General features: G+C 53.7%; 1 protein-coding gene across 1 annotated transcript; it reads right to left on the bottom strand.

The window, feature by feature from the left end:
• Positions 1 to 374: 374 nt before the first annotated feature.
• AQP2 (aquaporin 2) lies at positions 375 to 5,921 on the bottom strand. The gene is made up of 4 exons (XM_065888029.1): positions 5,478 to 5,921; positions 2,177 to 2,341; positions 1,705 to 1,785; positions 375 to 1,081 (listed from the first exon to the last, which is right to left on the bottom strand). Exons 1-4 carry the CDS (start codon positions 5,835 to 5,837, stop codon positions 872 to 874), a joined length of 816 nt encoding a protein of 271 aa, XP_065744101.1. The 5' UTR covers positions 5,838 to 5,921; the 3' UTR covers positions 375 to 871.
• Positions 5,922 to 13,677: the final 7,756 nt, after the last annotated feature.

Below are 13,677 nucleotides of genomic sequence, written 5' to 3' on the forward strand. Positions count from 1 at the left end.
CCCCCTGGAGATGAGGTCGCACGCATGCTTCCTCCCTGGGCGAGCCTCCCTGGGCGAGGTCCCCTCTTAGGGCAGGAAGGAGGTCCTTGGCCACCGCCTCCCCCACCTCCCGCCCCCCCGCCCCTGCCACGGCCGAAGGCCACTTCGGGAGACGTTCCCTGGTTGATACCTCACTACGTCTAGCAATGGGTCCTGGCAAGTCTTAGGACCCAGTGCTGCCGCTTGGGGAAATTTTCCAGAAGGGGCAGGGTAGTGGGTGGATATCAGTGCCCCCCTTCAGCTCTCTCAAAGTGGCCTCCCTACCCTCCTCTTCCCTTCATCTGGGAAGCACACTTAGAGCTCCTGGGGATGAATGGCCGGAAGGACTCATCCACTGCAGAGGAAGTGGATTTATTGCAGGTGGGGGAGGGAGGGGTCAAGAGGGGAGTAAGAGGTGGCCAGCCTTTGCACACTTGCATCACCACAGGCACACCTGCTTACACTCAGGAGCATGAACAACCCTGCACCTGGGGACAGAGAGGCACTGGGGGATGAACGCGCAAAACCTCATGCCCCATTCCCAGACCCCGTCCCCCGCAGCCCACCCAGTACACTGCGCAGGCTCTCCAGAGCCTTCCTCTGCCCTTCCTCCCCAGCTCGGTGCCCAAGTCCCCAGTTCCCTGCAAGGCGCCACGGGGTCGACTACTCGACTACTCGCTGCCCGCAGCCTCAAGGCAAGGGATCTGCCACGCTCACCGCTATCCCCGCCCTGGCCTCGGCACGTCCTGGAAGCAGCTACTCTGCACTGGGGGCCGGCTTTGCACCTGGGGAGAGGGACTCCGGCGGGGGTGGCGGGCGCTCCCCCGAGCTCCCTCGAGCCCTGCCCAGGCGCTCAGGCCTTGCTGCCCCGAGGCAGGCTCTGCGGCGAGTGCAGCTCCACCGACTGCCGCCGCCGCACCTCGCGTTCCTCCCAGTCAGTGTCGGGCTCCAGCCCCTTCAGCACGGCCAGGCGCTCCGACAGGCTCTTGGCGGGCGGGAACAGGATGTAGTTGTAGAGGAGGGAGGCCAGGATGGCGCCGACCAAGGGTCCGACCCAGAAGACCTGGGGGCGAGCGAGAGGGCGGCTCGCGGGAGTGCTCCTCTCCCCCTTCCCGTTGAAAGGGAGCCTCACGCGGTGAAGGTAATCAAACGCGTATGCACGTAGTTATCAACGACTACTGAGCAATTGGGAAGACTTGTTAATTGGGGCTAATGGTGCGAATTGGAGCCGACTGCCCGGGTGAACTTGGTCAAGTTACTTACCCTCTCTGTGCCTGTTTCCTCGCTATAATAAGATGTAATTTCTGAAGTTCTTGTGCAAAACTAAATGAGTCAATATTTGCAAAGCACTTAGAAGAAGTCCTGGCACATACTAAGTACTAGATAAGTGCTAAATAATAGAAATGTGTTATGTAGTATAAATATTGCCATTTATCGAGTTCTAAGGCACTGCGTCATCTGTTTTACACCTCGCTTAATCTTTACAAAAAGCCAAAGCAACAACTGCTCTTATCCTCATTTACAGATGTGGAAACAGAGTCTTTGGCGTCAGACCTGAAGGGTGGACCCAAGACTCCACGGGGGCCCCAAGAGGAGGACTGTGGAGGGTTTGCTGATCCCACCCCAAGCTCTTCCAGCCAGATGGGTTTCTGGGAGAGGGGAAGGCAGGGAGGTTTCAGCCATTACCCAGTGGTTGTCAAACTTGCCAGTGACCACAGCTGGAGCCAGAGAGCGGGCAGGATTCATGGAGCAGCCAGTGTAATGGATCTGCAATGGGAGGCAGGGGTCAGAGAGGGGACGGAGGTGAGGAAGGGGCGGGGGGGAGTCTCTGTGCCTCTCGCCAGTCCTTGACCTCAGCCTAAAGGGAATCCATGCGATGGACAATGGAGTTCATGTTATATTTACAGGGCTCGCTATTCATTTGAAGCTGGAGTGATATCTGTCCCTTTGTGGTATATGGGAGTCAAACCCTCTGGGGTGTGTCCATGTGTCTTTCCCTCTTGGGAGTTCTGTGTATCTGTCCCTCTGGGGTCTTTGTGGCTCTCACTTTTGGGCGTTCTGTGTATCCGTCTCTAGAGTGGTCTGTGTGTCTGTTTCCTTGCAGTAGGTCTGTGTGTCTGTCCCTCCAGGGAGGCTGGAACCAGTGGCCATGACCTACCCCGAGGAGGTGGCCCAGGACCACAGAGAAACCAATGGAGAGGGCGGGGGTACCCAGGTTGTCTCCACGGCGCTCATCCGTGGAGGCGAAGATGCAGAGCACCAGCTGCAGGGTCAGGAAAAGCTCCACAGTAACGGCCTGGCCAGCTGTCGAGTTGTTGCTGAGCTGGGGACAGAGAGGGGGTGGGGGGGACACACTGAGCATGCTCCCCACACTGGTGCCATCTTCCTGCCCACCTGCAGTCAAAGCTCCAGATAGCCTTCCGGGCAGCAATCCAGAACATCAGGGCTCACCAGCCACCTTAGTCCAAACTACTGATGGCTTCTTCCTGGGCCATGGCACAAAGGCAGGGGGATGGACCCTACAACTGATTGCGGTCCCCGGGCCAGAGGTAGGGAAACTGACTCCATATCCCATTAGATTTGGGAGCTGGGGTTGTGCGCCTGCAATGTGAAAGGAAAAGGATGCTGAGATCCATAATTTCTGCTTCCTGAAGAACAAGGAGGGAAGAGCTTTTGATTGCAGCAGGAAGCTTTAGGCCAGGTAAAAGGAAGACCTTCCTCTCTATTTAAGCCATAAGATACTGGTGTAACGAGAGGCCTGCGGTCTTTCCTCCTGTGGTCAAGGGGCTCCCAGAACAGGATCTAGGGACTTTGCTCTGGGGATGGCGCTAGTGTGCCCCTTCCCTCTGTGACTGCATTGTGCAGCTCTTTCCTCTAACCTTTGCCTGTTCCCTTTGACCTTGCCTGTTCCATACTGTATTTCAGGCCTCAATTTTGCCCTGTGGATTGGCTCCCTGCACATCCTCCAGAGGTTGAGGTTGGGGTGCTGGAGCCCTGTACTTTGGTGCCTCCTCACCCCACGTGGGGTGCCCATGGTCCCGGCACACCTTGCGTTGGGTAACAAGAGAACTTGGGGCTGAGCAAAGAGGTGATTTCATCCACCCAGTGCTGGATTTCTTTCTGGGTTTCGTTATCTTATGCCCTACATCCTGCCCTCTCTGGGCGCTGCACTGGGTGGAGCTGTGATAGTTCTGAGCTCCCACGATCCTTCTCCAGGCCCTGAATCCCAGCCCCGGGTCCTAGCCCTCAAGCTGGCACCCTTGGGTCTCTCTAGAGTCTAACTTCAACCACCCCCCATTCCCCCCTCCCCTCCAGGTCTTCCAATGTCAGAGCCTATAGTGGGCGGCAGTGAAGAGCTTTGAAGGCAGACAGTTTGGCGCTTTTGACTTGCTGTGGGGCCCTACTTATTTCAGCCTCAGTTTGTCTTTCTGTAAAATTGGGATAATAGAATGGATCCTGGAGGACTGTCTGAGAATCAGAAATGACAAGGGCAGAACCCCAGCTCCATTCCCACTGGTAAACAGTGGATCTAAGGGAGACACTGTGGATGTGGGTTTGGTGTCAGACAGCTCTGGGTCCACTTCCAGGTGCTGACACTGGTTCTGTGATTTGAGCCAATTAAACGCTGAACCTCAGTTTACCACCCAGGGTGGAGAATCACAGAATTCACCTTACAGTGTTGTACCTAGAATGAGATGAAATCTGGCCTAGCACGAAGCAGATGTGCATCAATGGTAACTTCTTGGTGGACAGACTGGCTTTTCCAGTGACCTCACAGGACACTTGGGACACCCATGGGAGTCAACTAGCTCTCACTAGCCTCAGGACAAGTCAGTCCCGCTGCTGCCCCATTCCAGCCAGGAAGGTTCTCTCCAGTCCCTCAAGATGGTAAGTGCTGAGCAGTAACTTGGGGGGGCCTCCTCAGACCCTTCCCTTCTGAGGGCCCTAGTCAACTGTGAGATGATGGGAGAGCAGGAGGCCATGTCCTCATGGCCCCTTAGCACTCCCATTGCCCTGCTATTAGAGGAGGTTCCCCCACCACACATTCTTGAGACTTTCTTGGCCATGCTCTCAGGAAGTTCCTCTCTCAGTCTAACTACACCTCATCTTGCTGCAGACTGAACTAATTTCTTTCTCGATGGAAATGGTCAGATCTCTCAGTCTGTTCACCACCATGGCCACTCTCGCCTTTTCTCCACCTTGAGCCCCCAGCCTAATGATATTTTCCATTTTGAAGAAGAGATGAGTTCTCCAGTTGGGATACCCCTGCCCCTTGCATGAGGAAGGCCACCTGTGCCGAGGAGGGGATGGCCACAGAGACTGTGCAGGACTCTTCAGAGACATCAGAGCTCTTACCCAGTGGCCCAGGGATAGAGAAGGCCAAGAAATGCAGGAGACTGAGGCACAAAAGAGGCACTTGCCTTTCTTGGCTTGGGATAGGGGATGGAGCAAAAGCTGTGTTGAGGGAACACAGACTGTCCCTTCCCAGCCATGCCCTCAGATGCCCAGGCCTTTCACAGACCCAGGAGAGGGGGAGGGTGGGGAGGGGGGAGGGGGCTGCGGCATCACCCTCAGCTCCCAAAGTGCCCAAGGCTCCCGATTAGCCACTGTTCATGGAATCAGCAGTTAGCTCATGGGCTCTGGGGACCTTCTCCAAGGTCTGGAGAGACCTTGCCCCTTTAGCTTTGTCCTGGGTTCTGGTGCTTATTCTGGTATTGACAAACTGTAGGACTTTTAGACTGTCACTTCCCTTCTCTGAGCCTCAGTTTCCTTGTTTGCAAAACAAGGCTTAGGTGGTGGCTCAGGGAGGGGACGTTGGTGGGGTGGAAAGATCCTGAGTTTTGCAGTCAAGCCTGGGTTTGAAGGCTGGCTCTGGTACTTCCCCTTTTTGAGCCTCAGCTTCCGTGACCTTAAGAAATGGATCTTCTCATCCCTGCCTCTCAGGCTGGTGTGAGGTATCAAGCTGTGGCTCATGAGGAGCCCCCGCTGTGAGGCCTGCACACAGTAGATGCTGAAGAAATGTTGGGTCTTCTTCCCTCGAGAAGATGCTGGGCACTAGCCCTCTGAGCTTCCTCCCAGCTCGTAAAGCATGTCTGCTCTGGGACCCTGTCCTCTGCCGAGTCCTAGCGCAGCCCTCCCTGTAATGCAGGTAGCAAGTCAACAGAAACCTTGATGCTGCTCTTCCTCCAAGAGGCTCAGGACAGAAAGTACAGTCGACCCGTGTGTATTCCAGCCTCTGCTCTGACATTACTGTTCCCTCTACCCTGACTCTCCTATGGCAGCTGTGTTCCTGGCTCTCGAATTTCTGCCCCTCCCCCATACGGCCACCCTCCCTCTCTCTCTCTCTCTCTCTCCCCACCCCCAGACCCTCACCCAGATCTGGTCCCTCCCCTCTCATCCTTTATAAGAGACTCCCCCGGATCTGCCCCTGTGGAAAGGACTAAGTTCTGGCTACTCACAGCATTGACTGCCAGGTCCCCCCGGATGTCTGGTGGTGTGATCTCAGAGAGCAGGGCGGCCCCGGCCACGGCCCCCAGCAGCTGGGCAGCCACATAGAAGGCAGCTCGGAGAAAGGAGACGTGGCAGCCCACCAGGCAGGCCACGGTCACGGCAGGATTGATGTGGGCCCCGCTGACGTGACCCAGAGCCTGCACCAGGGTACCGATAGCCAGGCCAAAGGCCATGGCAATCTGCAGTACAGAGGGCAAGGCCTGTGGCCAGTTGAGGGCTGAGCCGAGGCCAAAGAAGACGAAGAGGAGTGTGGCCAGGAATTCTGCAAACACCGCCCTGGAGAAGGCTATGGACCGGAGTTCCCACATGCTGTGGAGACTTCTGTGGGCTAGCCCAGTGGTCTCAGGGATGGGAAGCTTGCGGCTCTCTCTCTCTCTCCGTCTTTCTCTCTCAGGGTCTCTGGGGAGGCTGGTCATGGGCATTTATAGGGTTTTTCCACGTGGTTTTGGACACGTGAGATGGAGGTGGACTTTGGGCCAATACCTCTTCTCCCCGATGGCTGCCTCCTGCCCCCCCTCCACCCCTGCCTGTAGCATGCCTATCACCCCATCTTGGACTTCACAGCTGAATAATGTTCCCCATTAATGAGCTCCAGATAAGGACTGACGTCCCCTAGTTTTCCGTGTTTGTTCCCTTGGTTACCCCATGGCTGCTGCCCCAGGGCCTCCCCTGCCCCCACCGCCCCCATCTTAGGGGGATTCTCTAGGGGATTGCACCGCCAAACCCCTCTCTCTGATTCAAACTGTTGGCCAAGGCAGGGGCAACACCTTACAAAACTGACCATGAGACAGGGTGTCAACGCTACCCCTTCTGGTGATTGGGAAGTTCTTCCTGCTGTCTGGCCTCCAATTATTCTTTCTTGCAGGGAGTGGAAAATAACTGGTTGATGTGATGTGAACCTTCCAAGGCATAAATGTTTTGTGTATCTTCTGTGCTTGCTTTCTTGCAGTCAGTCACCCATAAGTCATTAAGCTTCACTCGCTCCCTGAAACCCCAGCCAAATAGTAGTTCCCATAGCCTGGAGGCAGGGGGTGATTTCAGAGGCATTGGGACCCTGGCCTTGGGTGATGGAGTCAACCTGGGGTCGACTAAGCAAGCTGTGGGCTTCTATTCCGTGGTCCATCTCTGTGGTTTAAAAGGGATAATAAACGTACATGGGCTTAGGGTTTGGAGTAAATGAATTCATGCATAGAAAGGGCTCAGAGCTGCGCCTGGCCCACAGCAAGCTATCAATTGGTATCATCTGTTATTAATAACATTATTAATACTCTGAGGTGGAGACCACGACTCCCCAAACTCACATGTCAGGGTCCCAGGAGCTGTGACAGGCTCTAGGCACACCCTGGAGCTCAGAGCCACCCAGGCCACAGGGGGAGGACATTTTCTGTGGGGCAGTGAGCTGTGCAGGCTCAGGGAGGCTGCAATAAGCAACCCTCCGGCCTCGGAGCCCACTCAGCTCAGCATCTGGGCAATGCCACCTCCTGCCATCAATGCCACTCTGGCCCAAGGTCTAGAGACATTTAGGTCTGGGAGTCCCCCCCCCCCCCCCCCCCCCGCCCCATTCCATCGCACTTCTCTAATCCCGCCAGCCCTGCTCCCTCTCCTGGGACCCAAAGGCAGGGTCAAGCTCAGAGTGTGACTAAGAGGACCGGCTCTGGGCCCTGCTCTATCTCCTGTCCAGCAGGTCCCTGGGCAAGTCACAGTCCCAGGAATGGAAATCTGAGAGTGACTGGAGGCTGAAGAGTGGAGCCCCTTGTGTTGCTGTGTGCCCTTGGATGGGCCACACAGCCTTTCTTGTCTTTCCTCTTTGGTCAAAGTGTTCATGATCTTGAGAGAGAAAGTGGCCCACTGACCCTTGATTCTGGGCAGGATCTCCCCTGACCTGGTCAAGTGTAAAATCTCTTACCTCCCGATATACCCAAAAGCGGTGTCATGACTTCTCTCTGTAGCCCATTAACCCCCAGCTCAAATGTGTGTATGTGTATGTTGGTCATTCAGTCACATGGTCATACATTTAGAACCCAGCAGGATCTTAGAGGTCATCTAGCCTATGGATCCCACTTTACAGATAACAGCATGAAGTCCAGAGAGATTGTGACTTGCCCACGTTCTGGTCTGGACCCAAGTGTGGAAGGAGGGGAGGGCACCAACCATGATTGGGCCCCCACTTGGGCTGTGCTTTCCCTTATTTATTTATTTATGGCTGCGTCGGGTCTTCGTTGCTGCACGCAGGCTTTGTCTATTTGCGGCGAACGGGGGCTACTCTTCGTTGCGGTGCGCAGGCTTCTCATTGTGGTGGCTTCTCTTGTTGTGGAGCACGGGCTCTAGGCGCGCGGGTTTCAGTAGTTGTGGCACGCGGGCTCCGTAGTTGTGGCTCGTGGGCTCTAGAGCGCAGGCTCAGTAGTTGTGACGCACGGACTTAGTTGCTCCGCAGCATGTGGGATCTTCCCGGACCAGGACTCGAACCCGTGTCTCCTGCATTGGCCGGTGGATTCTTTTTTTTTTTTTTTGCAGTACGCGGGCCTCTCACTGCTGTGGCCTCTCCCGTTGCAGAGCACAGGCTCCGGATGCGCAGGCTCAGCGGCCATGGCCCACGGGCCTGGCCGCTTCGCGGCATGTGGGATCTTCCCGGACCGGAGCACGAACCCGTGTCCCCTGCATCGGCAGGCGGACTCTCAACCACTGCGCCACCAGGGAAGCCCTGGCCGGTGGATTCTTAACCACCGCACCACCAGGGCAGTCCTCTGTGCTTTACCTTTGAGCCGGGGTGGAAGGTGCTCCTGAGAAGCCGGAGGGTTCCAGCTGTGGTTCCTGGCTGGCGAGGAGCTCCCCCGGGGGAAGGTTGCATTTTGTTTACAGTGACCATGACACAGTGTCTTATGAGGAACAAGGTGCCATCAACTGCGTGATGTACTAGTAACTGAGTGTGACAAACATGCTTTCTTGGAGATGGATGGTGAGATGATGGTTGAACAGCACTGTGAATGTGCCTGACACCACTGAACTGTGCACTTACAGATGGTGAGGATGGTAGGTTTTATGTTATGTTAAAAATAATTTTTAAAAGTCAGTGGAGGAAAACAGCCCCCCAAATTCTTTCTTCCCAGTTTTTGTACATATTGAAAGAAGTCTTTTGGATTTATGTAGATATCAGCTTTTCGTCAAAAGTCACCCATGCACACATAAAAAAAGGAAATTATAAGCAAAACAAATTGGCTAAAATAGTTCCAAAATTTCTTCACATTCAGAGTCCGACTTTCCTAAATCCCTTTTCGAGTCCGAGTCGAGTCCTTGATATCTCTCTACACAGTATCACCCTCTGTGCCCTCTCTGCAGTGTAGTGATCCACCATTTCTTATAAGATTGTTTGCTATGTTTCCAGAATTTCTTTCCAAGCCTCTGATACTCCTTCTGTAAGCTTCTGCAGGTGTTTTCTTGCTTCATATGTGACTAGCAATCATCTTGCACTTTTCTCAGTAGTAAAACATAACAATTTCATCTGCTTGTGGGACTCTTCCTTTCTTAGGTTCCGTGAAACACTTGGCAGTTGTTTTACAAGAAAAGACAGACTTGCGGTCATTCTTCAGTGAGAACTATTTGCTTCACTAATGTCAAATTCTTGCCAGGCTGCTCTGTTTCCATGTCCTTCTGTACGCAAAATAACTTTAACTGCTAAACCACAGTGTAACTTTTTGAAGACATTTTAAGTAGCAATTAAACGGAACAGATGTAGGAATGAGAAGGCATGAAACTCATCTGACCAAGTTTAAGTATGCACAGGTAATGACAACTGCTCCCAGCTGCTGTTAAGACACCATGATTGTTAAGACGTTAGAATGAGGGGGAAAAGGTACACCTTAGAACTGATGAAATATAGCAGTTATAATATTAAATGCTCATTTAGTGCTCACTCTCTCATGAACTGCTTTAGACATTCCTACATGTATTAATGCTCTTAATCTTCACAGGAGTCCTATGAGCTAAATTTTTTTTTTTGGGGGGGCTGCGTTGGGTCTTCATTGCTGCGCGTGGGCTTTTCTCTAGTTGTGGTGAGCAGGGGCTACTCTTTGTTGCAGTGCGCGGGCTTCTCATTGTGGTGGCTTCTCTTGTTGCGGAGCCCAGTCTCTAGGCTCGCGGGCTTCAGTAGTTGCAATGTGCGGGCTCAGTAGTTGTGGTTTGTGGGCTCTAGAGCACGGGCTCAGTAGTTGTGGCCCGTGGGCTTAGTTGCTCCACGGCATGTGAGATCTTCCCGGACCAGGGATTTAACCCGTGTCCCCTGCATCTGCAGGTGGATTCTTAACCACTGCACCATCAGGGAAGTCCCTGAGCTAAAATTATCATCTCATTTTTTATGAGATGAGGAAAATGAGACAGCAAGGTTAAGTAACTTTCCTGAGACCACACAGCTAGTAAGTGGGGAGGCGGAATTAGAATCCCAGGAGTCTGACGAGGTTTTTTTGCTTTTATTTTTGTTTTTGTTTTGGCTGCGCCACATGGCTTGCGGATCTTAGTTCCCTGACCAGGGATCGAACCCGTGCCCCCTGCAGTGGAAGCACCCAGTCCTAACCACTTGACCGCCAGGGAAGTCTCAGGAGTCTGACTCTAAGAGGACTTTTTAGTTGTGAAAGTGAATCCCTACCTCATACCCACCCTGTGAAATAATCAAGATAGGAAAGAAATGAGAAAGAAGCCTAAAGGACTCTGTATACTAAAGAAGTGGGGATTTGTGTGTTGTTTGCTGGTGGCTTGAAGGAGGGGGCCGAGACTCTGAAAAAGCAGAGGTAGGAGGAGGGTGTCTGTAGGGAGCTGGGCCAGTGAGGGTGCCCCATGTGGGAGCACAGTGACAGAATTCAGGACCGGTGCTGTCTGACAGATGACGTGAGGTGTTTTTCCTGCTCTGAGCTGAGCTGCAAGTGCCCTCCATTCTCCCCACGAGGTCGGTAAAAGTGGGTCACACACCCCAGCCCATGAGGCTGGAACTCTGGGGAAGGAGGGAGAAGGGAGAGGGCAGATCTGCAGTCGGGCGAAGTGGGACAGAGTGAAAAGAGCAACCCCAGGCAGCAGCTGGCAGGAGGGGTTGGGAGGCTGCGGCTCTGCCCCCTTCAGGAAGCCTGAAAAGTATCGTAGGGTGTGTCAGATCCACGCAGTTCTGGGATGGAATGCGAACCTTTGGATTTCTATGTCGGGTTGCCAGATAAAACGCAGGATGCCCAGGTACATTTGAATTTCAGAGAAATAACAAATTATTTAGCGTAAGTATATTCAAAGCAATATTTGGAGCACACTCATATTGAAAAATTACGCATTATCTAAAATTGAAATCTAACTGGGTATGCTGTATTTTTATTTGCTAAATCTGACAACCCTATTCTATGCAAAAGCAAAGAGGGAACCCAGAGGACTGAAGGTCTGGGAACCTCTGGGTTTCAAACTAAATTCTCACAAGGACTTTTGGGGATGAATCTTATTAGCCTCATTTAACACTGGAGGAAACCGAGGCACAGAGAGGTGATGAAAGTTGCCTGAGATCGCAAGGCTGGTAAAGAGCTGAGACAAGCTATAAATACATATCTGTCTGATTCAGAAATTCAGGCTTTTGCCTCCATGGTTGGCAGACTTCGTCCTCAAAGGCCAAGCAGTCCTGACAGCCGAGGCCCAGGTAGAGGCAGGAAGGTCACAGGATCAAGCTCCTGGGGAGATACAGAGACAGCTTCCTGCCATTTCCCTTGCGCCCATGTGGTGGGACCCAGAGATGAAGAAGATGGGACCTTACCTGACCACCCTACGGCTCCCACTGCCCATAAGACAAGGCCAGACCAGCTCCTTCATTTTGGGGCCCTGATACGCATTGTTCCCTCTGCCTGGGACAGGTGTCACCACCATTTTCTCATGGCTAACTCTTCCTCCAGGCAAGTGACTTTCAAACCTTTGTAACTGAGACCTGCAGGAAGAAATACATTTTATATCCTAACCCATAAACTTTATCTCGATAGATAGAAAGAGACAGATAACTAAAACTAACATTTCACAAAGTAATATTTCCTAAATGTGATGTTTTAAATTCCTCTACTATATTTCACTAAAAAAACTCATTTAGGTAACAACAACTCATCTGATTTCATGGCCCACTAATGGGTTGCCACTCACAGTTTGCAAAACACTGTTTGTGATCCTGGCTGAAAATAGCTTTCTCAACGGGGAAGAGAGCATTGGTGGGGTGAGGAGGGGTCAGGAACAAGCTTATTCTCATTTAAGAGGATCAGGTGTGAATAAGGGGCACAGGGGCAGGGAGACCTTTCTAATAATAGCCCTGCCTGGTGAGGTAGTGAGTTCCCGAGCTCTTGGAGGAGTCCGATGAAGGCTGAGCAAACACCAGGGAAGCTGTGGCAGGAGCTGGCGCACCAGGATGAGGGCCGGAGAAGCTGACGAACGGGGTTGCATACAGCTCTGCTGCATGGAGAAGCCTGGCAGGCATGTTAATAAAGCTGCTGCATAGCTGGGCATCTGGGAGCCATTGTGGGCGCTAGCAGGAGGGGAGACCAGCCAGGAGGAGAACCTACCGCTCCTCCCTTGACTGAATTCCTCCCACTCCCCGGCTGCCTCCCCCGTCACATCTGGCCCAAAGATGGAGGCCCCAAAGAACCAAGGGTGCCTTGGTACCACCCTCCCTGGTGGGCGGGGGGGGCAGGTCCTCCCTGCAGGGCTGGAGGGCAGAGGGGGAAGGGTTTGCCAGCAGACCCGGGAGAGCTGCTGTCTCTGTCCTACAGGGAGAGAGAGGAGTGGAGAATGCCAGGGACAGGCCGTGCTGGGGTCATTGCCAGATTAGGGAGTAGTAACGAGCTGAAAGTGTTGTGGGCAGTGCCTTGCTTGCAAAGGTCACCCAAACCTGTTTGACTTCCCACTCAGAATAGCTGCAGCTAAGCCACCCTGGCTCCATGGTGCCTGTCTCCAGCATCCATGGCTCCAGCGATTGGGGGACCTGCAGGGCCCTGTTTGGGCTCTGGGCAGGGCCCCTCTCCCCACCAGCACGTCGTCATGCCTGCCTTCCTTCTACCCTGGCGTCACACCCCCTCGTGTCCCTCCCAGACCTCGGCCTCTGTCAGCCTCATACCTCTCCTCGAGGACTGACCCGCCCATCCAGTGTGCGAGGCACCGAGCTAGGCTCACACGGCTTCTCTCAACCAGTCATCTCAGCTATGTGAGCAAGTGGGCACCAACCCCGTTGTACAGAATAGAGTAAGGGAGGTTCAAGAACATTAAGCTTGCTGCCACTTCCTCTGCCCCCACCCCACAGTGCTCTGCTTCACCTCTGTGACATCACAGATCATGCCGTCCAGGATGATTTGGTCAAGCTCCGAGAACAGGAACTGTATCGAATTCATCTTCGTAGTCCCAATGCTTAATACGTGATTGGCCTGGTGTAGACACTCATAAAAATGTTTGTAGAACGAACTGTCTGCCCCAGGTCAAACAGCTAGGAAGTAGCTAAGCCATAATTCAAATTCAGATCTTCCTGGATCCCAACCCAGTCCCACACCCTTCATCCTCCTCCAGGAAGCCTTCCCAGACTTACTCGATCAAGGCAGCTTCTCCACCCTACTCCCCAGAATCCTGGGTATTTGCGTGTGTTCCTATCCCCCTTCCCCCTGCTCTCCCTGAAGGCAGAGACCTGGGATAACATCTCAGCCTGGCTCTGATCCCCCAGCTCTGCCCCCAGAACTCAAGGAGAACTCTGTGAATGCAGGATGCCCAGCCTGGGGGTGGAGGATCCGGGAGAGGAAGGCCTCAGCCAAACCAATGGTACCTTCCGGCCCGTGGGCCCAACCACCCGCCTCATGACTCCTGCTCATCCAACCACGATTCTGCCTGGTACTGGGTCTGCCAGCTTCTCGTGAGAGCCGGTCCAGGTCTTGGTATTCTCCCGGGGTGGGTCCAGGTGGGGCACCTAATCCTCCGCTCCTTTTGCTGCAATTCAATATCAGTCTCCAATTCACACGCCCTGCTGCCATCCTTCCCTCCTCCCTCCAGCCTCAGCTGGGGGAAGGGAGAACTGAGTGCTCTCTGTGGTGGTCCTGAGACACCCTTGGGAGTCCCCCCAGCTGACCACAGCCCCGGGCCTGCTCAGGGATGAACGTTGGCCTTGGGACA

This window comes from Phocoena phocoena, chromosome 11 (assembly GCF_963924675.1).
Source record: "Phocoena phocoena chromosome 11, mPhoPho1.1, whole genome shotgun sequence".
NCBI classification, from domain to species: domain Eukaryota; kingdom Metazoa; phylum Chordata; class Mammalia; order Artiodactyla; family Phocoenidae; genus Phocoena; species Phocoena phocoena.

What these genes read in the sequence shown, in the direction of transcription:
- AQP2 (XM_065888029.1), bottom strand. Translation starts at nt 5,837, where the DNA reads ATGTGGGAACTCCGGTCCATAGCCTTCTCCAGGGCGGTGTTTGCAGAA. An exon ending in TCCTGGGCCACCTCCTCGGG is followed by an intron (nt 1,786 to 2,176) that starts GTAGGTCATGGC and finishes CTCCCATTGCAG; the next exon opens with ATCCATTACACTGGCTGCTC. An exon ending in GCAAGTTTGACAACCACTGG is followed by an intron (nt 1,082 to 1,704) that starts GTAATGGCTGAA and finishes GCTCGCCCCCAG; the next exon opens with GTCTTCTGGGTCGGACCCTT.